Source organism: Hypomesus nipponensis, chromosome 16 (genome assembly GCF_054491055.1).
Source record: "Hypomesus nipponensis isolate SF chromosome 16, ASM5449105v1, whole genome shotgun sequence".
Taxonomy (NCBI): Eukaryota; Metazoa; Chordata; class Actinopteri; order Osmeriformes; family Osmeridae; genus Hypomesus; species Hypomesus nipponensis.
The window spans coordinates 5,164,167-5,191,174 of NC_140376.1; the positions used below are offsets into that span (position 1 = coordinate 5,164,167).

General features: G+C 45.2%; 1 protein-coding gene across 4 annotated transcripts; it reads left to right on the forward strand.

Annotated features, from left to right (window-relative positions):
- The first annotated feature begins 666 nt into the window (after positions 1–666).
- Positions 667–26,973, forward strand: LOC146254496 (microtubule-associated serine/threonine-protein kinase 3-like). 4 transcript variants are annotated; one of them, XM_084675770.1, is made up of 28 exons: positions 667–1,006; positions 3,028–3,117; positions 6,952–7,040; positions 7,393–7,465; positions 9,174–9,194; positions 9,563–9,641; positions 10,803–10,960; positions 12,429–12,504; positions 12,711–12,920; positions 15,372–15,473; positions 15,670–15,802; positions 15,891–15,955; positions 16,092–16,183; positions 16,409–16,617; positions 16,920–17,058; positions 17,180–17,312; positions 17,574–17,739; positions 18,189–18,290; positions 18,587–18,709; positions 19,134–19,246; positions 19,611–19,789; positions 20,090–20,214; positions 20,468–20,665; positions 20,872–21,098; positions 21,366–21,488; positions 21,779–21,915; positions 22,533–22,717; positions 23,014–26,973. In XM_084675770.1, the coding sequence occupies exons 1-28, from the start codon at positions 960–962 to the stop codon at positions 24,081–24,083; spliced, it is 4,464 nt and encodes a 1,487-aa protein (XP_084531896.1). In that variant the 5' UTR covers positions 667–959; the 3' UTR covers positions 24,084–26,973. The 4 variants fall into 4 exon arrangements, with proteins under 4 accessions (XP_084531896.1, XP_084531897.1, XP_084531899.1 ...); XM_084675771.1 differs by lacking the exon at positions 9,174–9,194; XM_084675773.1 differs by lacking the exon at positions 3,028–3,117.
- The last annotated feature ends 35 nt before the right edge of the window (positions 26,974–27,008 follow it).

Sequence of the window (27,008 nt, forward strand, 5' to 3'; positions counted from 1 at the left end):
ACAAGAGAGAGGCGAAGGTAAGTCCTCGTCTCCATGGTAACTGAGGAGCCTGTTCTTCTCTGCTGTTCAGTTACACCTAGTTACACAAAACTCCACCAAAGCATGACCAGGGAAACCCCTTTTTTTGTATTTATGTGTTGAATATGTATGTGTAAAAAAAACTGGCAATATAATGTGAAATCCTAATGCAACCATGCTCAGAGTCAGAGAGCTGAGATCTGTCTCTCTCTCAAAGACCAATGGGTAGGCTAAATCATGGGGGGTAGTTCTTTAATATATTGAACTATTTATGCTACACATGATCAAGTCTGCTGAGTCCTTGCAGTAAATAGTTTCAAGACCTCGAGGTCAAATTATCATCCTGGCACACACTCACACAACATCTATCTATCCATCTATATCTATTGTATCTATCTTTCTGTCTGTCACGTGAGCATCTCATCTGTCTGAAATTAATTTCAAACAATTACTTTGAAAGCAAAGTAATTATTTTTTTGAAACAATGTTTTATTTTCAAGCATTCATCTTTGTAATTTTATATTTTTGCTGCCAGTAATTAAGAATTTTTCCGTGCACTATGTTAGACATAATCGACACCCTCTCTATTTCCTCACCCCCGGTAATCACATGGGAGTGGTGACCATTCCAACGCTTCTGTCACTCAGCGCTGGTTCTGCGCTAGTTGTTTGCCTATGCTTCTTGAGATGAAGATACCTGAATCCCGACCAGCGCTCGGGTTTACAAATCCCTAACCGAACGGAGTGCTTTCAACGACATGCGGTGTCGTTAGTTAGCAGGGAAATGCTAAAGTTAGAGTCAAACGATAGCTTGTTGACAGTTAATTTTAGTTCCAAGCGTACAATGAATGACAGCAGAATCGACCCTGATATAATTACTCGTGCCGTGCCGTGACAACTGAAGTTAACGTATCCCTTTTTCACGGCAGGAGTCGTGAAACGATGAAGTCGAGGAGAGACAAATTGAAAATCCCCTCCCTTACTCTGGAGTAAGTTATGTTTGTTTAATAGATATGTTTGTATTGCTTATTCGTGTTTGCTCATTGTACGTGTGTTTGGAAAGGAAATAGGCTATACTTCATGAGATGCCTGGTTTTGATGTTGAGATGCAGCTTCGTAAACAACCAGGCGAAGTGTTTTCGCATAGCATTCTGGGATCTTAAATAATAATGTACTCTAATCAATATATATATATATATATATATATATATATATATATATATATATATATATATATATATATATAAGATGTCATGTTAAAGTTTACCAGGAAGAGAAAGGCATTTTAGAAAGTCTGAAAAGCTACAGGTGTGTCGATATTTCAAAATCGCAGCCAAGTATCAATGACGCACAAAGTTGGAAATGACAAAGCTATATGTGCATGTTTTTTCACAATAGCCTTCTCAAGTTTTCATGGAGTAAACATTTTGTTTAGTTTATAGTATGCCTACATCTTGATTTATGGGGTTTTGTTTACTATTTAAAGCACTTCCACGAAGTCACACTAGCATATTGGACTTTAAATATTCATTGTGCATTGTAGGCTAGGTTTGGGTTATTTATTCGTGCATTGTGTGGATTTTTGCAAATAGATCAGTAAAACCTGCTTGTGGCGTTGAAAACCAGTTTTAGAAAATATATTTTCTTATTGGTTGATGGAATGATGAGCACCATGCCATGCAGTGTGTGTGTGTGACCTTAGAAAAATACCTATAGTCTGGACTTAATTTTGATTGTGATTAAAAGCATTTCCAGTAATTTAATAGCATTTCCAGTTTAAGTTACATGGTCTCTTGAGTCACGCAACTCGTCACTCATTGTTGTGTGCCCGTTTCCAACAAGCTATGCGTTGTGATTCCTGTCTCATCCTGCCCACACTCCTCTCCAACCGTATAGCCAGGGGCAGCCTTGCTTGCCCACGAGACGTTGATCCATAAAGCGTAGGAGCGTTTCAGAGCTATCTGTGTTTTCCTGTGGATCATTTGCTGGAGTGCAATGACCCATTGTTTTTGTGTTCGTTTTTTGGTGCAGAATGCATAATATTGGAGCCCTCTAATAATCCACTTCAGTACAAGCAAGCAGCGATTGAGGTTAGGACTTTGGTGTGACATCTAAGGGTTTGGGGTATTTGCAGTCATGGCAGCTAACTCTAACCCAAACATTACAGTATATGTGATAGTATGCATTTGGAGGGGTTATTGAGAAGATGCGGTCTAACGGTCTAATGAGGATTAGGTGAATTGTGATAGGTTTTTCTAACCCTCATTATGAGACAGCATGGTGCAGTGTCTTCACACAAGGAGTTGTTTTTCACCCTCTCTGGATTACTATGACAACACGCTCATGTCTTTGCTACGGTAACCGATGCTGTGTTCTGCCCCTGCATCTGAACAACTAGCTATTAACATTGTGCTGCAATGAAGCAAGACGCAGAACTCTGAAATCAATAGTGAATTTTCAAGCTGGATCAGCAGCTTATACAATTTAGCTGATATATTACAATATAGCTGAATAGACAAATTGTAAATGATAAATGTGTTTATCTTCAGCTATGTTCATGTTTTTTTTCCACCACAGGCTTCTAAAGTTTTCATGGACTAAAATCCTTGTCAGAATTAAAGATTATTTACCATAAATTTAAAATAAACCGTAGATAGCTGTAGGTTGGGTTTGTACTCAAAACAAACACATCAAGAATCTAAGATTAGTCAATAAGCTTGAAACCTAACCCTATCATTCATAACCAGCTCTTAGCAACGTTATATGAATACCCTGTATACCCTTTAAACAACATCGGCATAATTTGCTGCTGATTACATCAAACTACCATGTAAATGAAATCCATTACTTCCCCCAAAACAGTTCACCAAAACAGCTGCTGTCTTGCCACAAGCAAACAGTTACAGGGTGTCTAGCACAAAACCATTAATGCCAGCCGGTGAAAGTGATACGTCGAGGGGAAATGCAGAGGCAGCCCACTGACCCATGTGACCCGTATCTTGCCTTACAGTTTGTCACCCACATGCCAGAGCCCAACTCTTCTGAGCCCATGCAGCCCCTGCAGCCCCTGCAGCCCCTTACAAACCCTACATCCCTGGAGGTAAGGAAACAGCTCTCACATCTGAACCCGGTATGAGTTGAAAAGGACTAGGTACTAGGAAATTTGACTTAAAGATTGATTGAAATACCGAAAAGAATAGGATGGTCGTCAACTTAAAAATCGCTATGTCCTATGTTGTTAAATTTAATATTGAGATTTACGTGTTGCCAAATGCCAAACACTTAATGGAAATAGGGCTATTAAGGACATTATTTGTCGTTTTGAGGGTATATGACTTTTGGTCCAAATCACAAATCACACATGCTGTCTTTCCCAGCCTATGTGGGTTGCTTGGCAACGTCAAAGCGGTGGAAGTATTGGAAATAATCCTGAAAACGGAAGCGGCATATAGCATTTTATTTTTCTGTATTAAAGATGAAGACATTTATGTTATCACAATACAAGTCTAAATAGTTAATGATAAAGATATTAATTTGTTTTCTGGATCAACAGATACCACTCCCGTGGTGCAGAGTACTGTGGATATTATTACATTCTTAGTTCTCATTTTAAGCCTTTTTCTATGGTCACATATAGGCCCTATACTATGTTTCCCTGTAATATTGGAACTTACTAGTGGAAGAACAGGATGTCAAAGCCTCTGCAGTATGATAGTAAATAGCAGTTTAAGCACAGCTAAACACAGTCGCTGCTCACCTTGTGAGCCCGACGGAAAGAAATTCACCTGGAAAAAATCCACCCAATTGCAATGAGCTGTTTTCTTATCAAGGTTCACTTTGTGTTGTGTATGACCTTGTGTAGGTGTGAGTATGACCTGCACCACTTAAATAAACCCCTCTTAGATGGATGACATTCTTTTTCAATAATAACAACAATATAAATAAAAATAATTGTCTGCAGAGTAGATTATTTGTGCTGCAGAGTTCCTCTCAGAGGATAAGTGTTAATTAATTTGTGAGTGGCTGGCATTATCATGTAATACCTGAGCCTTGCCATCTCGTGCTTTCTGTACTTGTGGATATCATAAGACACATTTCACTCATCTATAGCACAATGTGTCAAGGACTGTTTCTACAAGTGTGTTTTAATGGAGAAATCTAACGGATTCATTTTATAGACCCTGGAGGACATGCATGAGCGTTGAGACTAAGAAAGGGGTCCTAGTGTGTGTATAAACATGCCTGGCTGGAACAAGTGAAATTAGAATAGGTGGATGTAGAGGGACATAAGAAGTCCCTTGTTGTTGCTGCCATGAGAAGAGAAGGCTAGTTGCCCTGATGGCATACTGGTCAATAAAGGGTGAGATGGGGTATGAGTTAGAGGTAATATAGGGCAATTTTGTGTTGTGCATAGCCTATGGTCTACTGCTAATTGAATTACGGTTGTGAAATGTTGTTAGGAGATAATTTAGGAGCTTAACTTTGTTAGGAGCTTCTACAAAACTCTGTTCTAGTTTTTGTGTCGTTACCTTGCATTTTAATATCATTGCAACACTTTTCAGCATAACAAGCCGTTCATATTGTTGGTGGCACAATTTAGTCTGAATAATGAACCGACATTTTCTCAGTCTTGGTCATAACCTTTTCCAGAGCACTTGCAATCCTAGAAGTCTTCTGATTTCCACTGCATGGCTAGCCTTAGTTAATTGATTTGTTACATTGTTATTGGAATAAACCACATTTAAGAGAGCTGGGAAGGTTGACCCGTTCCCATTCTGTGGTATATCCCAACGACGTCGGTTGGGGAAGGTTATCCTTCGTCACAACAACACCCCAATGAGAGCGAGCTGAGGGAGTGTTTCTATGGAAGCTAATCAATCAAAGCGCGCTTCGGCAGTGCGTATGAATTGTCTGGTCGCCAAGATCTCTCTCAGTTAAAAGATGTAGCCAGGGAGCTGTAGTGAAGTTGGATAGGTGATCACTTTGAGCGGACAACATTTAGCTACAGAAATGACGAGAGCTTGCTCCAACTGGGAGCCTGTTTGATTCAAACTAGCCTGCTGCTAGCTGGCCAGCTACTCACTCACACTCAAGTTGTGAAGCTAGCTACTACTAGTAACGTGGGGTCCGAGTCTGAGAAGAAACACAAAGACTGCCACGGCGATGGAGGGTCTACAAGGGACTTCGGTTATATTCATGGATTATAGCTAGAAATATATTTCATTTTAAGAACAATAATGTTCTCGCTTTTCTCTTGGAACGGAATAAATGTTAGCATTCTAAACAAATAACACTACAGTATGTCGGATCCAAGTCACTGGACCGCATTGCCAAGCTACAAGTCTCATTTTGTTACCGGGGCAATGCTTAAACGGTCTAAAAGGTAAGACATAAAATATTTGTACTTAGCTGTACATATATTAAAGGTAGTCTCTGTAAGACCATATAAACTAAGGCTGGCTATAATTGAGTGCTAAGGCAAGGTCTCTGAATCTGATAGGATAAGCACTGACGTTATTATATGGAAATAGCCCGGAGACGTCTGTGTTTGGACATGATTTCTTTCTGAGTATACGATAGTAAGTAATATAATTTTTTGGAACTTTCGGAAATGCTTAGACTATCATTATATGCTGTGCAGTTAGCATCTCTACTTTTGTAGCGAACTACTAGCTAGGTAGTTCTGTTTTCTATGTTGTTGTGAAGTTGGCTTGCGATGCCTTAACCTAACGCTACTTCCGAACTGAAGCTCATTGGCTTCTATGTGGTAGCACTCGCCAGTGTGTGATACTCCTTAATATTTTGTGTTACAGTGATATAAACGTTGCCAGTTGGTCTGGTATTTAAATCCAAATACAATACAATGGAATCAGATACATGCCTTTTAACTATACTTTTAACTATACTAATAGTTTATGAAGGCAGTGTAAGGTATTCATTTGCTATTGAATGATTGACGACATGTTAGTAGGCTACGAACACATTGGATGGTAGTAACTTCAAGCTTGTAACGTCAAGGGCTAGCCCTTGGCCACAACGTGGGATTAGATTCATGTTAGTAATAAGTTAAGTGTTGAATGCGAAATCAAGAGTTTACACTACATGAATCAACTCATTTCTGAAGCATAATAAATAAGGGCTAAATGTGTTTGCTGAAAGTGTCTGTCTGGTCTATTGCCATTGGTTCATTCATCTATTGTTTTAATGAGCTAATACACATTTTCCCGACAGACGGTAAGACACCATGGCAGTGAGACACACCAGGCTGACACTGATGACTATAAAACAGGGTTAGGAGAAGATGACCATGGATTAATGGGCAGTGGCATCTCCTCAGATGACATTGACAGCCATGTACATTTGACACAGCTGTCAATGCTCTCCAGTCTGTCTTGCCTTTATCAGGATATATGTTTTTCAGCAGACAGGGTAGAGATAAAGTGTTTTTTATTATTTATTTTTTTATCTGTCTTGCTCTGGAACAGTCTTTAATTTGTAGTCTCATCTGTGACCCAGATACATCAGTCTCAATTGTCTTTGGTTTACCAGCTTAGCATGTCAACAAAACAGTGGCACTGCATCTCTGATATCACCAGGAATTATGATGCACTGAATCAGGGCAGCGGTAGTGTTATATCAGCTTTGTGTGCATGCCTGCCTAGCCTTGTTGTACACCCCCCCCCCCCCCCCCCAGATGGGCAGATGGTGATGCTTTCTAACTTCAGAGTTTGCATTACTGCTTTCCTTTCAGAACTGATTCGCGATCATTGCTGCAATATTTCTTATGTTTGTAGCACTGCCGCTTACTTGCAAGGCAGTGTCTGTCATTTAAAATGCCGACGGAACACTTGTGCCTGGGCAATGTCTCAACCTATCCTAATGGTGTCAGTGTTTGTTGGCGCAGGTGACTCACGTCCGTTTTTTGTTCCCATAGCTGCCGCAGCAGTAACAGGAAGAGCCTTGGTGTTGGGTCACCTTCTCCCACTCTGTCCAGGCCTCTGTCTCCTCTGTCCGTCCATACTGGTAAGACGCGTCGCAGACAGCACCAAACTGTAGCTCCCAGTGTTCTGTTAAAGCAGTGCAGGTTATATCAAAGGTGTACCTAATAAAGAATAAAGACATCAGTAATTGCCAGTGTTGTTGCTTCGGAGGCCAACTGTGACCCATTGAAATAGATCTACAAAGCAATTCACTCCAAAGTGAGTTTATTTGGTTTCTTTTTTTTTGTTGTTGTCAAATTTAGATAATTAAATTTGGCTACAAGCACATTGGAGTAAATATCAGCAGCAAGTTTATATAATTGCCTCCCTTCATTACTTATTATTATGGGTTTCAATTTGTTGTAATCACAGTAATCATCTTTGGTTTCTTTCAGCTGCAAGCAGTCCCCTGGACAGCCCTCGGAATGTGTCTACTAGTACCGCCCTCAACTTTCCATTTGCTCGCAGGTATGCTGGGAGTATAAGGAAGGCAGACAGTGCTTGTTTGTTTTGATTGTTCTTAATTCTATGGGTTAGTTAGTAAATGGTGTCAAACAATCCATAGCATATCATGTATTTGTATGTGTCTGTGTCAAAAACATCAATACATTCCTTAAAAAAATACATAAAACATAAATACATTCCTACAATGAGATTTTATCCATGAATAAATACACCTTTTTCTTGAGTTACTTGTGAGGTGAAGGCAGCTTGTTGTTCTGTATTCTCCCTAAAACCACAAGGCATTCATTTGAGAAGGGTTAGGAATATCTGAGATATACCATCTACAGACGACGATGAGTCATGGAATATCAGCCTTTAACTGTCCCCGTGGGAAATCCCTTCTATACTTCCCTCCTGCCGTCTCACAAATACGTATTGTATGACGTGGTCGAAACAAACGTTTTGGACAAATTCAACCTCTGCTCGCTGACGTTGAGAGGCCCCACCGATCGACATCGTCACAAGCATCAGAGTTTGTGAGACCGTCATCCCTGTTACCTCCCACTTAAACGTTTGCCTGGTTTCAGTAATGACGCCATACTCGAGTATATAAGGGAGCAGCCAAAAAGACACGCGTTCTTGCTCGGCCGTTTCGATAACGACGATGGAGACAGATGGAACAAAAGCTCTGCGCGTCGTCTTTCGATGGCGCAGTCTGTGAATCACGTATGGGGCTTCCTCTGTTGCTTGTGTGGAGGGGGGAGGGGGGGGCATGCTCAGGAAGTCGAATCTGCTTCTTTTCTCAGCCACAACCGATCTATGAGTAAATGTGAGCTTGTGGCCGAGGCGGCGTTTGATAGACCTAGTACCAGTTTTCCCTACTTCAGCTCTGCTAGCGTAAGGCATGGTATGGAATGAAGGGATCCCCCCCCCCAGCCTACTCTTGGTTCCATGTTGTCAAACAGCCACATGCTCTCCAGCACTTTTCACCTCACACCTAGCAAAATGTGTGCACATGCTGAGAAGTTGGGTTTTTTCCCCCCCTTGTAAAAAAAAAAAAAAAAAAAAAAAAAGGTTGCAATTTTTTATTTAGAGGTGCTCTTATATCAAGAGCACCTCAATCCATACAGCTGGAGCGATACGTGATTATTTGGATCCCCCCCCCCCCCCCCCCTTTTTTTTTTTCTTTTCTCACATTTGGCCAGTGTGAGATGATCTAATAATGCTTCTCCACTGCCTGGGCATTCTTAGAGCAGCCTGAAAGCACTCTGATTCCCTGTGACAGTAGCTGTCAGATGTCCTCAATGTTGGATTCATCCCCTTATGAGACACAGGAATATAAGCCTCTGATAGAAGGCTACATCAAATGATTAGTTATGCAATACTCGAACAAAAGGTTTTGTTTTTGTTTCTCTCATTCTGTCAAGGAAGTGATCCAATTGCAGCCACTCCAATAATTGAAAATATAAAATGGTTAATATGCAGAGCTCAGCAGTGCAGGCTTAGATGGAAGGCAGCTTCATGTTTGTGTCGCGAAGTCAGGGCTCAATACTGCACAAATCCAGGCTGATGGCGAAAGGCAAAAGTGTGTCAATCCGTCGACCAAATGTCACTTCATTGGCTCGTCGCCACCGTGGTGAGGCTCAAACTCCATGAAAACTCGACCTGGTTCAAACACTTACCTCTCCTTTTTCTCCCTCTTTTCTTTCTCCCCACGCTGTCGCGACACCAGCCACATGGCTCGCACTGACAGGTAGCCAATATGATTTCCCTTTGTCTCCTCTCTTGAACTGGCTCTATTTGTATTATCTGATGCTTTCAGACACAGCATCTTGTGGTTTAGGTGTGGAGAAACATGTGGGGAGAAACTGTACTGTTTATGTAACTTTATAGACTTTCTATGACACGGGATACATTATCAACTGTACATTGTGGATACCTTTTACATTGAGGATATTTAAGGACACTGGTTACTTCAGTGCTTCACGGTGGGGGGAGGGGGGGGGGCGGGCAAGAACCTTTCACTGTAGTGTGAGGGTATTGGTGATGTGTTATGTAAGGAGCTTGGATATGGGAAGGTTCGAGGTTATGTAAATCACATGTGCGTTTTTTTTCTCCCAGAGCGGAAGGCCGAAGATGGTCGCTTGCCTCTCTCCCGTCATCCGGCTATGGAACCAATCCCCCCAGTTCAACGGTCTCTGTGAGTCTCCCCCTCTCCGCCCCGCCCCTCATTGCACTCAATCAACGCGATGCAGCGGAATCGTTACAGTCCTCCTCACCAAAAGCTTGACAGATAAAGAACGACAAGCAAGTGATGAACAACATTTGACAGAACAATAAAACACAAAAGATAACCAATGGGACAAATACAATTGTTTCCCTTGATGTGTCAAAGTGAGTCACCATGCTACTGCCTGAAATAGGCAAAGTTTGGAGCTCATAATGCATGCATGTAGTTAATAAAGGGATGAAAATGACCTCAAGTGGTTACCCTGTTTGTGCTTGTAATTCGATTTAATGCTTCAAAGAACAAGTTTCAATGACTGGAGTAAAATGTTACCTAATGTCTCGTCGGCTTTGAATCGCCTTCTTAGCCTTTGCTGTTGCAGCGAATATTCGTTATTTCTTTGTCTGGCACTTGAATGCATCTAGAGGTCCCCCCAGCCCCATACCACCACCAACCCAAACTCCTAGATCACTACAATAGGCCTACATCCAACTGCATCCTTCAACTTCAAGGGCACTCCAAATGAACAAACAACAAATAATTCACACACTATCTTAAAGAACAGGTGGTGACAAACGGGGAAGTAAAATGCGGAGGTTAAAAGTGTAGACGCTGTCATTAGGCAAGATGGTTCATGGTCTTGTAATAGGCCAACAGCCTGTGGTGAGAGGGCTGCCATGTGTTCCTCTATTGTGAGATAGTTTATGAGGTGAACCCAGGCACAGGCACCGAGGTCATAAGGAGACAATAGGCCTTTTCAACTCTGGTTTTATATGCGGGCAGAAAAAGGGCCCTCGCAGATGCAGTCCTGGATGATAGAGCTGCTATTCAGGACACATGGGATGAACAAACTCAACAGATTGCTAGAAACAGCGAGTTCCCGCCTTTTCATGTCACAAACAAAATGTTCTTCGTGTTTCAACGGACGCCAAAGTCTTATCATGTTCTAATTAGGATACACACACACACACACACACACTACCTAGTTTTATGATGATAAAAAAAGACACTTGCTACCAGTGTACTTTGAATACATAACATTCTTGTTCTGCCTGTCAAATAAGATTGGATTTGACAAGGTGCTTTTAATCCTTCAGGTGGTGATGTTGATTATGATGTTGTTGTTGTCTGCAGTCGTCGTCCTCCTCCCAGGAGCGTCTGCACCAGCTTCCCTACCAGCCCACACAGGACGAGCTCCACTTCCTGTTCAGACACTTTCGCAGCTCGGAGAGCGTAACCGATGAGGATGGACGACCCTCGCCGCTCATGCGTCCCCGCTCCCGCAGCCTCAGGTAGGCCCTCCCCCTCCCGCAGCCTCAGGTAGGCCCTCCCGCAGCCTCAGGTAGGCCCTCCCCCTCCCGCAGCCCCAGGTAGGCCCTCCCGCAGCCTCAGGTAGGCCCTCCCCCTCCCGCAGCCCAAGGTAGGCCCTCCCGCAGCCTCAGGTAGGCCCTCCTGCAGCCTCAGGTAGACCCTCCCCCTCCCGCAGCCCCAGGTAGGCCCTCGCCCTCCCGCTGCACGCGGGGAGTCGCTCGGCCGCGGTCATGCGCATGCACGTACAGAGCTGGGCGTCTTTGTTGAGGGCGGCGTTTGGCGATGCTTGCCGTGCAGTATCGTGTTCCTGTTAAGTTGCAAATGTGCAGTTGAAGTGCGGACGAGGGCGTGAGTCAGTGTTAATGTTGTAACTGTTGAAGAGAGATAATGTGCTCATTTGCAAGCCCATGCCTGATACTTGTATTCAGTGGACTTAGTGCTTTCTTTGAATTTGGAAGTATCTGCCTACGGACATTTGGCCTCGTCTATGAACTGGAGTTGTTTTTCACGTTTGACATGCCTGATCCTGTACACAGAGGTTACACTGTCAAATATATCACTGTCAATAAAACGTGTTGACCTGAATTCAAATTCAGAGACGTCATTTGTAAATTAATGACCATTTTTATAAGAGTGCACACATTTTAAGGAGCCACTCTAGTATCTCATCAACAGTCAACAAGTTCCAGAATGTGGTCTAATAGTCAGATACAGCTCACAACTTCCTAAACCTGAGAGCTGTTGTCAGTCAGGAAGCAAGTAGGGTGTAGCGCGGTGGCTTAAGGACGTTAAAGATTGTGGTTGTGCAGCGCGAAGCCTGCCAGGGTGCTCAGGCCTGAGCTCTGTGTTCTTGTGGCACGGCGTGCGTGGGAGTGCTAGCTAGCGCTGCAGGGCGCTGCTGGGCAGGAGCCTCGGGCGGGGGCGGGGGTTCTGGGTGCCGCAGCGCGTGGTGGGCAGCCTGCCATCTGCTGCTACAGAGGCCTCTTTTGTGGAGTCGAATACAGTACAGCAAGGTCTGTGAAGAACAAGTTGGAGCTTTTTGGCTGAATCCCTGATGTAGGTTTTGTCTTTCTTAGACAACAAGTGTGCAGGGGTCGGGGGAAGACTGAATAGACTCTCTCCTGGGTGAGGCAATATTGAGGTTGTCAAAATCTCACTCACGAGTTTTTATTGCCTATTATTTGCAGAGACTTTTTAAATGGAAAAAAAAGTAAAGATTTAATGCGTTTTTTTTCGAAATACTCAGCGGATTAGAGTAATGCTTTTAGAAATGTGAGCATTTGTAAAAAACGCATCTTGCAAACACATTTGAGAACCGTGTGATCTCTGTCATATGGTTCCTTTTGAACTGATGTGTATATTTTATATTAGTACACAAGGAGAACAAGTCTGGACATTAACTCTTCGCATTGAATTGAATGTTTTTATTTTTTTTGTCTTTTTCTTTAGTCCCGGACGAACAAATGGCTCTTTCGATAACGAGATAGTCATGATGAACCATGTTTACAAGGAGCGCTTTCCTAAGGTACGTGACAGCACAAAATGCATGAACCCATGCATTTCTGATTTTTTGGGGGGACTACTGGAGAAAAAAAAAAAGCTTTGGGTTGAAGCAAACAAAACCCACGTTACGAAGATCAATCATCACAAACGATGATTCCCCCAGTAAAACCCCTCTCCCGCGGAAACCAGGCCTTCAGCGTGTGTGTGTGTATACTGTGTTCCCTCCAGGCCACTGCGCAGATGGAGGAGCGCCTGCTGGATGTGGTCACCCTCTGCTCCCCGGACAGCTCCCTCCCTCTGGGGGACGGGGTGCTGGGCTTCATCCAGCACCAGCTGGCCGAGCTGGTGCGAGACTGCCTAGACAAGTCTGAGAAGGCGCTCATCACCTCACGCTACTTCGCCGAGCTGCAGGAGAAGCTGGAGAAACTGCTTCACGAGGTAAGGGACACGGGTCATGTGACTGCCGAGGTGGGACATCGGGTCATGTGACCCCCTCCTCCATAGGGAAGAAAAGCAAACGCTTGAGTCATTTGATGTGAGATGTTTGGGGGGGGGGGGGGGGGTTGACTGGCCTTAGAGGAAGATGGAGCGACTGGGAGCTGCAGGTCTGGTTTAGGTTCCACTATAATAAGGGGTTGTGTGATTCAACGTGTATAAATACCATAACGACTACTCTAAAATATATATTTTTACATGGAGACCCCTTCATTTCTTAAACAGACGGAAAGTGATGATAAACACCCACTGACTTGGTGCATTACTGACAGCTTTTGGTACTGTGTCTCTTTGCAAGAACAGCAGGCATACAGCGCTACTTTGGTAATGGAGGGGGATGGCATTTAAAAACCTCCTTGTGGAGGCAGGGGGAGGGAATGTGAGGGGGACACCCTCTGGGTCTCTTCCACTGCAGTGACTGCAGTGTAAGCAGAGCTTCGAGCTCAGATGGACGATGAACTCTGACCTTAACTGTCACCTTATCTTCTCATTGATTGGCAGAGTCGTTTTCCCTTTGCCGAAGCAGAAACATAATTAAACCGCATGTCGTCATACCATTAACTTACGGCCCGTACATCAGTCCGGTGTATAATCATTCTAGTGTTTTCATGAACTCCCATGCCGTCGTGCTCTGCAGGTCAACAATCAAATTGTGATAAGGTTAAATAAAGAGGAATTGATTGGACCAAGCCGAGTGGAACGAATGAACATGACACATAGTCCGATACCTGTCGGAACCCCCCCCCCCCCCCAAAGGCACACGCACATTTGGGACTGGAATTCTCCAGCGGTGGTGAGCTGAGTCACAGAGCGCATGTCTGAAGTTTTTTTTTTTTTTTTTTTTTTTGGTCACAGGTCTTATCTATGTTATGATAGAATGTTAGTTTCTATGGCAACCTCCTCCACTTCAGTCCTGTGTGGTGCGCCAGAGACAGCAAGTCACTGTGTGTGTACTCTCAGATAGCAGGCTCGGTTTACCCACAGCTGAATTGATAAATGCTTTTCCCATCAAGGGGAATAATAGTATAACACCACATATTCACCCTGTCTTCTTATACTGAATCCCTAAGTGGTTGGCGATGTTGTCAAAACATTTTAATCGAGTGAAGCAGATTCAAAGGATGTTTTACACCTTAATTATACAAGAGATATTTTACTGTTGAGTAACGGCCCCACGTTTGTGCTCAAAACGGTCTAGAACTTAATTTTCTATCTGTTACTGAGTTGGACCTCAGAGAAGAAGGTTAAATCTTTTTTATTTTACATACATTACATTTACATTTATTCATTACATTTTTCTTTTATCCAAAGCGACTTCCAAGAGAGAGCTTTACAAAGTGCATAGGTCACTGATAATAACAACAAGATAGCCCCAAAGCATCGCGGGTAGCCAAAACAAGAAGCACACGACACACGGCACATAGTTGGCTATACCAACTCATATAGGGTTGCCAAGAATGAGTCACTTAAAAGAGGGTTTGAGGACAATGTGTCGCACAGTGCCACCAGTGCAGTGATATCACCCTCAGCAGTGACGAGTAAAGGCCAGAGATGATTCACTGCTTGAATCAGGAACCCCTCTGAACATGCCTGTTGAGAAGTCTTTGTACTTTTTGATGTAAACTTCCCAGATGACGCATCATTGTGGGGATTGGTATCTAGGATATATCTGTCCATGTTCAGATCCATCTGTTTGGAGCGCATTGTTCCTCCTTTCCCCTCAGATCCCACTAGTCTTCCTTTGTTGTGGGCATATTCCTTTCTCTCTTGGATGAGTCAGAGTTGACCCCCTCCCCCAATCCAGATTAGTTTGACTGTCTGGGAATTGCTTCTGTTTTATTTCTTCCCAATTAGACCTCCAAGATGTGGAACAAGCCAGCTTTGCATGTTTTCTTTATTTTTATGTTCCTTGTATTTTTACTTTTAACGGTCACTGTATCGTTTCGTCTAATTCCAGTTGTCTGTGTAAATACATTTCAAAGAGGCATTCAAATCCGCAATCCCCTCATGATCTAGTGTTACAAACTCTGATCTTAAGTGAAGCAGACAGTTTGTCTAGAAGGCAGACTTTATTTGAGAAATGTTCCCTAATTAAGAAGTCCGTTGGTGTTGTCTGAGGCTGTGATTGGCCAACATCAGCACATATTTCCAAGAGAGACGACGAAGAAATGTCCAGATTAAAGAGAGAGAAATTGATTTTTATATTTAGTATTCATAACTGTGGTGTAGGTCTGTCATCATATACTCAAATTACCTCGGCGTGTGTTATAAAAACAAACAGCTGTGGTACACTAAATTACTTGCATAATTTTGATGTGTGAAGTTGTTTCCAGCTAGGTGTCTCTGTGTGGGGCTGCATGAACGAGCTCACGCCCAGCTGTCTGTGTGTTCCAGGCATACGAGCGCTCCGAGAGCTCCGAGGTGACCGTGATCACCCAGCTGGTGAAGAAGATTCTCATCATCATATCTCAACCCGCCCGGCTGCTCGAATGCCTGGTGAGACAAACAAAGGGGAGGCCTTTCTGATTTCAAAAGGAGAAGGATGCAAATCCAGAGGGATTTCCTTTTCTATTTTTTTTGTCTTGTTTTGGGTCAAAGGTGGAGGATTAGAGACGCTCCAAAAAGATCTCTGAGATGATTGGATGATTTAGTTCTTGCCAAATCTGTCTAATGAAACTCTGTCCGTTGGCAGGAATTTGACCCTGAGGAGTTCTACCACCTGCTGGAGGCTGCGGAGGGTCATGCCAAGGTGGGCCAGGGCATCAAGACGGACATCCCCCGTTACATCATCAATCAGCTGGGCCTGACACGGGACCCCCTCGAAGGTAAAGGCCCTGACGGCTGACAAACAACAAATACAATCATTCAAAACGGATCATTGTTTTGACGTGAAGCGGCACCTCCTGTGTTTAGACATGGTGCAGCTGGAGCAGTATGAAGCAGGATCCACGTCGGTGGATTTCGATGCACTTGTGGAGGTGAGACGGCGGCGGCCATCTTGTTCGGTCAGGCTGTGGTAACAGACAGAACACTCTGCGCTGGAGCTTGACCAGTGTCACTGAATCAGACAGACGGTCTACAACTCCTGACGTCGTGTTTTATGGTGTTCCGCAGAATAAATGTCCCCAGGCACTTACCCCGACCAGAAGGAAACCGCTGGAGAGTGACTTTGAGACCATCAAGCTCATCAGTAATGGCGCCTACGGGTATGTGTCTACAAGTTTTCTTGTCCTGAGGACAATTCATGCACAGCTTCGTTAAACATGTACCAAGAATCTTGGTATATGGCCCGCTTTTTCACCGTCATACCAGTGAGAGGCCACACGCTCGAGTCAGCCAACTGTCTCTTGATAATAATGAAGCTGTCCTTGAGCTGACTGGTTTAAGGCTGAGGCCAGGTGGTGTCTGACGTGGCTCCTGTGGTTCTGCAGAGCTGTGTACCTGGTCCGTCACACGGACACTCGGCAGCGGTTTGCCATGAAGAAGATCAACCGGCAGAACCTGGTGCTGAGGAACCAGATCCAGCAGGTGTTTGTGGAGAGAGACATCCTCACCTTCGCCGAGAACCCCTTCGTGGTCTCCATGTTCTGCTCCTTCGAGACACGCCGACACCTCTGCATGGTCATGGAGTACGTGGAAGGTAATGGGGAAACGACATAGCAACACGCACACACACCAGGAAGTGATGAAGAAATGTGATTGGATAACACAAAGCACCACGACCAGTTGTTGTCAACTACAGATCTTGAATTGGGAAACACCAGTGTGTTCAAATCTATTTTTAGAGAAGAGTTTCTACTTTTAATTGAGAACAATAAACACAACTCATGATCTCATCTATTGACTTCAGTTAAGTGAATGACACGTTATTATAGAAAATCTTAAGTGACATTGTCTTACTGTACTGGCAGCTACATGTATTTGTCTGACTGTTCTGTGTAGGTGGTGACTGTGCTAACTTGCTGAAGAACATGGGCCCCCTGCCAGTGGACATGACCCGGATGTACTTTGCTGAGACGGTCCTGGCCCTGGAGTACCTTCACAACTATGGCATCGTCCACAGGGACCTCAAACCCGACAAGTGAGTTCAGACCCCCCCCCCCCCCCCCCCCCCCCCCAAAAAAAAACAACCTAATCTCACATTTCTTATTTTGTTACTTTTCTACCGTTCAGGCTTACGATTCCCTCTGTTTCCCCTGCAGCTTGCTGATCACATCCATGGGTCACATCAAGCTGACGGACTTCGGCCTGTCCAGGATCGGCCTCATGAACATGACCACCAACCTGTACGAGGGTCACATGGAGAAAGACACCAGAGAGTTCCTAGACAAGCAGGTAAGGCCTTTCCTTTGAGCCTCATTCCATTCTCAAGGCGTCATTAGGAGATACTCTGTAACACGAGGAAGTAAGACAGCAGGGTTTGAATGCCGTACCACACTCGCAGACGTGTCAACACGTCAGATTGCTAGGCAAAAGGCTGGACGGTAGAAACACATTTGAGGAGACGCTTTGATCCTAAAACAACATACAAATGCAATGTCGAAAATACAGCAGAAGGTGCCCAGACGACCACGTGTATTGGTTCTGCTTCTGTAGGTGTGCGGCACGCCCGAGTACATCGCCCCAGAGGTGATCCTGCGGCAGGGCTACGGCAAGCCGGTGGACTGGTGGGCCATGGGCATCATCCTGTACGAGTTCCTGATCGGCTGCGTGCCCTTCTTCGGAGACACTCCCGAGGAGCTGTTTAGCCAGGTCGTGAGCGGTGAGTATTGAGACACGCCCGGGCCTCGTTGAGTTGGTCCAATACCGCGGGCCTAATTATTGCTGCCAGATTATGGCAGTCGACTTACTTTTGGATGGGGGTCCTCCTCTTCTCCTCCTCTTCTCTTCCTCCTCTTCTCCTCTCTTTGTCCTCGTCTCTTCCCCCTCTCTTCCTCTTCTTCCTCTTCCTCCTCGTCTTTTCCTCCTCCTCTTCTTCCTCTTCCTCTTCTCCTCCTTCCTCCTCCTCTTCCTCCTCCTCCTTTCCTCCTCTTCTTCTTCCTCTCTCCTCCTTTTCTTCTCTCCTCCTCCTTCTTCTCCTCCTCCTCTCCTCTTCTCCTCTTCTCCTTCTCTTCTTCTCTCCTCCTCCTCTTCTCTTCTCCTCCTCTTCTTCTCCCCTCTTCCTCCTCCTCTCCTCTCCTCTCCTCTCCTCCTCTCCTCCTCCACTCGTAGATGACATAATCTGGCCGGACGGGGATGACGCTCTCCCTGCTGACGCCCAGGACTTGATCACTCGTCTGCTGAGGCAGAGCCCTCTGGAGCGTCTGGGGACAGGTACAGATCAGCCAGGCGTGTATCTACATCACTAGGGAAAAACCCTGTCGGTTAGCTGGGTTTGTCACAAGCTGGCAAACCTAGCATGCAGCATTCTGAATGCAAAGGTTTTGGGGAGTTTAGGGTGACATTCTATGGGCATATGGGAAGCCCTCTGTGACTTGTAGAAAAAAAAAGGGCTATACAAATGTACTTGGATTTGAATTTTTCTATTCGTAACAAGTACAGGTGGATTGGAATAGAACATTTAGCATTTCCAGTATGTGACGTTGAAACAACATGAATGTCTTTGAAAGCGGGAGCGACGGAGGTCAGGCAGCATTCCTTCTTCCTGGGCGTGGACTGGAACGGCCTCCTGCGGCAGAAAGCAGAGTTCATCCCCCAGCTGGAAGCTGAAGACGACACCAGCTACTTTGACAGTAGGTGACAGTCCTTCTCCCTGCTGTGCGAGGCTGATTAGCTTCACCTGTTCATCTAAATCCAATATTTTACTTTTAGTCATTTAGCAGACGCTCTTATCCAAAGCGATTTACTGTAAAGCACAGGGACAATCTCCCCGAGGTAATTAGGGTGAAGTGCCTTGCCCAAGGACACAACGTCATTTGGCACAGTCGGCAATCAAACCGTAAACCTTATGATTACAAGCCCGATTCCCTAACCGCTCAGCCACCTGACTCCTCCATGCTGTGCGAGGCTGATTAGCTTCACCTGTTCATCTAAATCCAATATTAATAACGATGGATCAAGGATTTGTTTGGCTGCCAATGTCCTATTTGGGTCCCTAGACTGCTTAAACCCACCCACCAATCTGCTTGAACCCACCGTGGTGCGTTGTGTTTCCAGCTCGCTCGGAGCGCTACCACCATCTGGCCTCGGACGAGGATGACGAGACCAATGACGAAGAATCTTCACTGGAGATCCGTCAGTTCTCCTCGTGGTCGCACCGCTTCAGCAAGGTTAGGATCAGACGCTAATCTGTCGTCACAGTGGCTCTGAGGATGGTTTCGTATTTCCGATGGTGCAATGTAAAAAAATAAAAAATAAAAAAAAGTTTGATAGCCAGACTGTCACATACAATATTGTGCGAAAGTATTAGATACAAATGCAACAATAAAAAAAAATAACAGAAAAAAAAGCAAAGAGCACATGCTTTAAGAATTAACGAAATAAAAAGACTAAACAACATGTCTCAACATTGCACCTTTACAGTATATCGACGTATAAATACAGATACAAATACATCGACGAATCTCTACATAAAGAATCTTGGGTGCCCCGAGACTTGGGCACAGTCCCTGATGTCAAGATGTTTTCCTCCAGGTGTACAGCAGCACGGAACATCTGGCAACTCCGACCAACCTGAGCTTCTCGTCTGACCGTAGCCACAGTGAGGAGAAGGAGGAGCGCTGGGAGGGCAGACTCACCCCCTCCCCCAGCCTGGGAGAGAGCTTCAGGCAGGCCAGCACCGGCGAGCGCTGGCACCCCGGACAGAGGGGGAGGTGAGCTCCAATCGACCTGTTTTTGAGTGCTGCTTCGAGTAGCTAATTCGTGTTTTCCTATTTTGGGTTGGTTTTCGACTGTAAGTACCGGTCATCGAATGAAATGTGTTCTTTTTAAAAACCCTTCTGCTGATTTCAATGGCACAATAAACTGTCTCGATAAAGGTAATTTGTTCTTAGCAGTGAGTGTACTACAACATTGCTGCTGATTCAATGACACTATTAGCCAGAGGCATTGCCTGACTGTTGATAGCAGAAGATTCTTCCTAACCGCTCCTCCTCCTCCTCCTCCTCCTGCAGCCTTCGCCCCCGTGCCTCGTCCAGCTCCTCCCAGTCAGAGAGGGGTGCCAGCCCCCTAGTGGCCATGAGCAGTACCCACAGCCTGGAGACCATGCCACGTTTCGCCTTCTCCACCGACGATGAAGGTGAGCCCAGCTCAGAGCTGTTCTCCAGCATGGCAGGAGGGGAGGAGAGGAGGTAGACGAGCAAACACTATGAAGAGGACACGATTCCGAACAGGAATACCTGTAGAATAAGAACAAGAATACTTGTTGACAAACAATAAGAATACATGTGCAGACACAGCAATACACTGTGGTCTAAAATGAACATGTGTCATACTGCAATAACAAGAACAATTGAATTGATCTGACACAACCTTCTGGTGTGCGTCTGCAGCTGAGGTCGTGGTGTCGAACCTCCAGAGGATCAGGATCCGCAGCAACAGCACCGGCGCCAAGCACTCGTCCCCCAACGACCACGCCCCGCGGCGCTTCGGGAACCAGCTGGAGACCCCGGACAGACAGAGGCTTCCCTGCGGGGGAAAAGTCCCCAAGTCTGCCTCCGTGTCGGCCCTGTCGCTCATCATCACCGCAGGTTAGTGTCAACACGGCCAAGCTCAGCAGAAGGGTTGGTGTGAGTGGGGCAGGGCTAGGGCCTAACCCTAAACCCAAGCAATGAGCCTGCATGCAAATCCGCATCACGGAAAAGACACCCATGTGGATATTTACTTAGTCCTGTGACGCTAGTCCAGCCACGGTAATCTCATTGAAATCAACGATCCTTTCGCGTGCTTCTTCAAGATGACATGCCTGGCGGGCTCCAGCCGAGCCCCGTGTCTCCGCGTTCGCTCTCGTCCAACCCCTCGTCCCGGGACTCTTCCCCCAGCCGGGACCTCTCCCTGGGCCTCAGCAGCCTGCGCCCCCCCATCATCATCCACAGCTCGGGGAAGAAGTACGGCTTCACCCTGCAGGCCATCCGCGTCTACATGGGGGACAGCGACGTGTATTCAGTCCACCACATGGTCCTGGTTAGTAGATACATTTTCATGTATTAGTTAGAAGGGGTGTATACGAATTGATTTGAACAAATATTTTACTGATGAATAAGGATGACAATTGCTGATTAGCCTCACCTGTTTATTTAAATCCAATATAAGTAACGTCGGATCAAGGATTTGTTGGCTGCCCAGTGTCCTCTTTGGATTCTAGATTCACAAAATAAAGTCAAGGAGGCTGGTTTTTAAATTCCTTTCCGGGTCTGTAAAGGTACCTGTGTGTTTTTGTTGGCATTTCAGAGTGTGGAGGATGGAAGCCCCGCCCACGAGGCCGGTCTCCGGGCCGGTGACCTCATCACTCATGTTAACGGGGAGTCCGTGCAGGGGCTGGTTCACACAGACATGATCGAGCTGCTTCTGAAGGTACGGTCCAACACTTTCTCACGGCTCCAGGTGGGCTCACATACAACAGTCACAAGGGTTTTATCCAGCAGGACACTTCGACTGCTAACTTAGAACATTTAAAAGGTTCTAAAACGGTTGTTTTCAAGATTCTAGATGCAAAATCTAGAACTTATGACTCATGAAGACATGGACGGTTCAGAACCATCTTCTCGTCGTGGCTGTTGTCTGTGATCCCAAGTTGATGTCCATCTATACAACTCATTCTGTATCTTAAATTGGATGTTAATTCACGTATTCTTCAAAAACAGAGTGGCAACAAGGTGTCTCTTCAGACCACGGCGCTGGAGAACACCTCCATCAAAGTGGGACCCGCTCGTAAGGTCAGCCATAAGGGCAAGATGGCGCGTCGCACCAAGAAGAGCAAGAGGAGAGAAAATCAAGACAAGTGAGGAAAATTCTAGATCCTTTAAGGCTGGATGGTGCTCAGCCCTGGTCCTCAGGGAACCCCTGTCCTGCATGTTTGAGATCCTCCAACACACCTGATTCAAATGAATGGTCATAAGCAGGTTCTGCAGAGCTGGATAACGACCCATTTATTTGAATGAGGTGTGTTGTAGCAGGGAAACATCTAAAACATGCAGGACAGGGGTTCCCTGAGGACCGGGGTTGGGAAACACTGCTCTAAGGTCATAATAGTTTCTGTTCCTTTTGCTGTTTGGTTTCACAAAAGTGGCTTGTCCTGGTGGGTTGGTTGTGGTAAAAAATACGCCCAAACTGCTTCTTACTTCTACTTATAACCACAACACGGTCTCCCTCTAGTGTTGGTTAGAGGGAACTGAAAACATAACCCAATCTAGGTCCAATCATGTAGGATATGCATTGTAATACATTTAAAATAGTATTAAATATAAAACACTGACATCCTTGACAAAACAACCAATTATAATATGATGCATGTAATAATACGGGGTGGGGTCAGATGGCTGAGCGGTTAGGGAGTCAGAAGGTTGCCGGTTGGGATGAGAGCGTCTGCTAAAATATAAAAACGTTCATTTCCACTAGACGAAGGAGCATCCTGAAGAAGCTGTCCAAGCAGAGCACAGTGATGCACAGCAGTCGCAGTTTCTCCTCTGGGCTGCACCAGTCGGTGTCGTCCAGCGAGAGCCTGCCCGGCTCCCCCACACACAGCCTGTCCCCTGGGCCCTCCACCCCCTGCCGTAGCCCGGCCCCGGACCACCAGGCTGCCGGTGAGCACCACCTCCTCCAGTTGTTTATTGTCTGGTCCCCACACGGTTTTGAGATGACAAGAGTGGAGAGGCTCGGGGAGACAACGTAGAACTATCCTCTAAAAACTTGACTGGGGGAAAACTGAGCCCGACATTTGAGTTGAATATGATTATTGCACGTTTTGGGCAGTTGGATTGATTCTGTGATGTGTGGGTATTTTGAACACCTCTCATGATACGTTATTGCCGCTTGCAGTGGATTGTATCTTGTTAGCCGCAGCATGACAACAATGTTCTTTGAATTCTTCCTTCCCCAGACACCCCTGACAGACACACCAACTCCCCCCAGAGCACCTCTCCCTGCTCCAGCTCCCCCAGCTCCCCGGCTGCCCACATCCGGCCCAGCTCCCTGCACGGCCTGGGCTCCAAGCTCAGCACGCAGCGCTACACCAAAGTGGGCCGCCGCAAGTCCACCAGCAGCATCCCCCCATCCCCTCTGGCCTGTAACTCCTCCCCCCAGCCCCTGTCTCCGCAGCGCTCGCCCTCCCCTCTGCCCGGCATCGCCAAAACCCTCCACACGTACCACGGCAAGACCCTGTCTCCCCCCACCATCGTCCGCCACATGGTGCGCCCCCGGAGCGCCGAGCCCCCCCGCTCTCCGCTCCTCAAGAGGGTGCAGTCGGCCGAGAAGCTGTCCGGCGGTTACCACGCCGACAAGAAATGCTACACCTCCCGCAGGCACACGCTGGAGGTGCCCTTCCACGGAGAATCCGAGCTCCTGGGAGAGCTGGAGTTGGAGGGGGCCTGCGGAGGCTCCCACCTGGGGGAGCACGGGAGGCTGGTAGGGGGGTACCTGGGCAGCCAGCGGCTGAGGGACCTGGGGTCGGAGCGGTCGGAGCAGCTGGTGGTGATGAGGAAGCTCAACCTGTCGGAGCGCCGCGACTCCTTCAAGAAGCAGGAGGCCGTGCAGGAGGTGAGCTTCGACGAGCCGGAGGAGAAGACCGGCCCCACGGTCACCGTGACCGCCCCCGGCGCCAGGCCCCTGAACCAGCACAGGGCGGCCTGGGTGGTGACCCGGCCCCAGTCCAGCGAGGAGGTGGAGGTGGAGGTGCCGGCGGTGAGGAGGTTCACCCTGGTGCCTCAGATCGCCGTGCAGGGCTCCACGGAGAGCGAGGAGCAAGACGAGTGGGAGCCGTGCTCCGACGGCGAGGATGACCCCGGCGAGAGGCCGGACTCTGCTGACGTCAACCCGCAGCAGCAACGGAAAACGGCGGCTCCCGCCTCTGAAAACATCCCCTGTAAAACAACCGAGGCCAAAGACAGGGCCACTTCAGAAAAGGCGGAACTCGTTTTGGAAAGCTCACAGAAAGGGAAACTAAAAAAGTGACTGTCACCGTCTGTGACTTATTTACGTACAGCCATATCTTTAAAGGGAGTTCCTCGGTATTCCCCTTTCTGTCGGAGTAGGAAGACGTTTGCCCCAGAAGTGTTTCCCTGTGAACCGATTCCTACATTGATGTTTTGTTCTTTTGTAAATTTTACTTGAACCACAGTGTTGTTTTGTAAATATGTGACACCAGGAATTAGACTGACCTAGTTCCTGTTCTTATTTATTACTTTTTATTATAAGCTATGATGATTTATTAATGGGCCCAAAAGGAAATATTCAACTGTTAGTGGCTAGCCAAGGGTAACTCATGTCTTGTATCCATGAAAATGTCTTTTGACTTGATTTTTCTATAAATGTCTATTTTTAAACAGGTTTGCTAATAGTAGGAAGGAGACTTTGGACCAAAAAACTCTCATTAGGAAGTAATTTTTGGGAGAGTTTAGTCTTGCCAGATACATTTTTTACAGACTCGTGAATGGGCAAACTGTAGAGGAATGTTGAAGGTAAGAAGTTATTCAGCGGGTGAAAGCTGGAACCATGCTTGGTGTGCCTAGGCGTTAGTAATGCCTTCAACCAGTCAAGGCTGCAGGGTAACAAGCCTGTTTCAAACTTCTCTGGTCAAGTGATAACAATTAACATAGTTGACATTATCTTTTATATATGGTACTAGCTTCCATGCCACACGTTATTGTTAGGTAAGCCATATCCTCTTGCCCGGAATGCAGGACTAATCAGATCAAAAGTGAATCATTTTTATTGTTCACTGTTTGGACTTGACAGTAGCAGGAACATGTAGTTCTCTCAATGAAGGAATTGTTTGTTTTTATGGTTTACAGCTCTTGTTTACAGCTCTGAGCATTTGTATGCAAATCACAATCAATCATATGGTGTTTCTTCTTTTATTAGTTATCACAGTCCTCCAGTGAGATGTGTCATCATGACCCGATCTGCTCCCGATGACTCATTGTTCAGTAAAGTTTGTTAACATTGGTAGCACGGCAATGCAAAAATGATGTAAAAGCTGGTATCTTAATCCATTTTTTTTTACTGCATAAGACATGTATTTTACACAGGAGGCTAAGGTTTCATCTCTCACACTTATCTATATCTGGAGATTTTACCACCCTTGCTACAGTTTAAACATGTTTGGCATCAAATATACTTGTTAAAGTATATTGAAAAAAACTATTCCCAACTTACTGTATTGATGTTTACATTTAATAGTGCACTAACTTCTGTATTTTCTAAGTCATATTTTTTATGAAAAAAGTCAAGAGGAAGGCAAATTAAAACGAAGGCTGACAAACTCTCGTACCTTCAGTTGGAACCAGGTATATGAACAAATACTAGTGTGTCCTTGTCCTATACAGGTTTTCATGTACATGCTGATCCTGAGACTGTGTTAACGTCAGTGCTGTGTGCGATGCTATTATACTTGATGTGGGGATGCACAGGAGTAGAGAAAGGCCCTATTAGAGCATAGAGCTCAGAATCCCATGCATGTCGTTTCTTACTGCCACAACTGTCATCCCAATTTGCACACTACAGCGATAGTCCTAGAGGTTGTTATCCCGGCAAACATGGTACTCACTGTTGTTAAACCTTCCATACAAATGATACCTTCAGTGTTATTGTTTCTCAGTGGAACACTGGGGGAAAAGGGACAACTAATGATGGACTGTTCACAGTGGGACTGCCAATGGCTGTTGGCGGTGAAATGAAATTTTGCTTGCTTGCAGCCTACGAGAATTGTTTACAAGGGACATATATGCTATGTAAACCTTTTTGTAATCCTGTCATTTCTACTTTCAAACCATAGCAATCGATCAGAACCCCAACACTGAATCATTTATAATAATTGCTGTAGAAGTACTTTTTAGAACTGTAAAACTTCCTGACTGTTGTCAGGGAAGGCTTTACGTGGATACGTACTTGTGTTTAACTTTATGTTGAATGCATGCTGCATGAAACACATACAGACTTGATCGCATGGTATTAGGGGATTATTGCCCTTACTGTGTTTTCTAATTTGTCTGGTAGGATTTTGCACAAAGTAAAACCTGATTCATATTCATGAATTTAGAAGCGTCCTCTGTCTACTTGTAGCGTATATTTTATGATTTCAACCAACGTGTTTTGTAATGAAATCCTTTCTTGGATGGTTTAGTCCAATGCTTTTTACTCTTTCACTGGAATGTGTTCAAGTTACCACAGTACGTCCTGTGACCACTGAGTTTGGTACTGTAATAAGGTTGGACAGAATAGACTAAGCAATCGAATGAAGTCATTTAATGAAGCAAATTAGAAGTTAAGAAATAAATACTATTATTCATTATCACAATAGAGTAAAAGATAAGCTACACATTCAAGAACACATGTATCTTTTTGTTTAATTAAAAGAAGAAGAAAAAAAAAATACTAGAGCTAAAATGGCCATTTTGTGAATATGGATTCTGTACTGTTGTGGTTCATCACTTATTTGAATAGTTAGCATTTCTGACGAGCAATTCCCTATTCAAACTAAAGGTTATACCGTCGACACAGAATTAAATATGTAACGTGGGAAGACATTGCTGTCTGAGCACAAAAAAAAAACAGAATTCGATTTGCTAATTAAGAATCCGTCACTTCCATTTTTTCTACAATTTTGTACCGTTTCTGTGTTTCAGGTTATATATTTGTAAGAATTTAAACGGATGTTCTTGTAGGGTTCAGCAAGTGACTAATATAGTGGACATCCCAAAAGGTGTGAAATAGAGGCCCTTATTCTCTATAGCTACAGATGTTGTCATAATTGCTAATTTGTTGGGTACTTGTTTTGTTTTGTTTTTTACTGGCTGTTTAACTGTTTTATAATAAATTATTTGCATATGGCATACTAAATCTATTGGGACTGTGCTGTTTCTTTTATTAGGCTTACCC

Excerpts from the sequence above, each read along its gene's own strand:
- LOC146254496 (XM_084675770.1), top strand. The coding sequence starts at position 960 with ATGAAGTCGAGGAGAGACAAATTGAAAATCCCCTCCCTTACTCTGGA. Across the intron at positions 17,059-17,179 it reads AGGGACCTCAAACCCGACAA|CTTGCTGATCACATCCATGG; the intron begins GTGAGTTCAGAC and ends TTTCCCCTGCAG. Across the intron at positions 20,666-20,871 it reads GTCGCTCATCATCACCGCAG|ATGACATGCCTGGCGGGCTC; the intron begins GTTAGTGTCAAC and ends TGCTTCTTCAAG.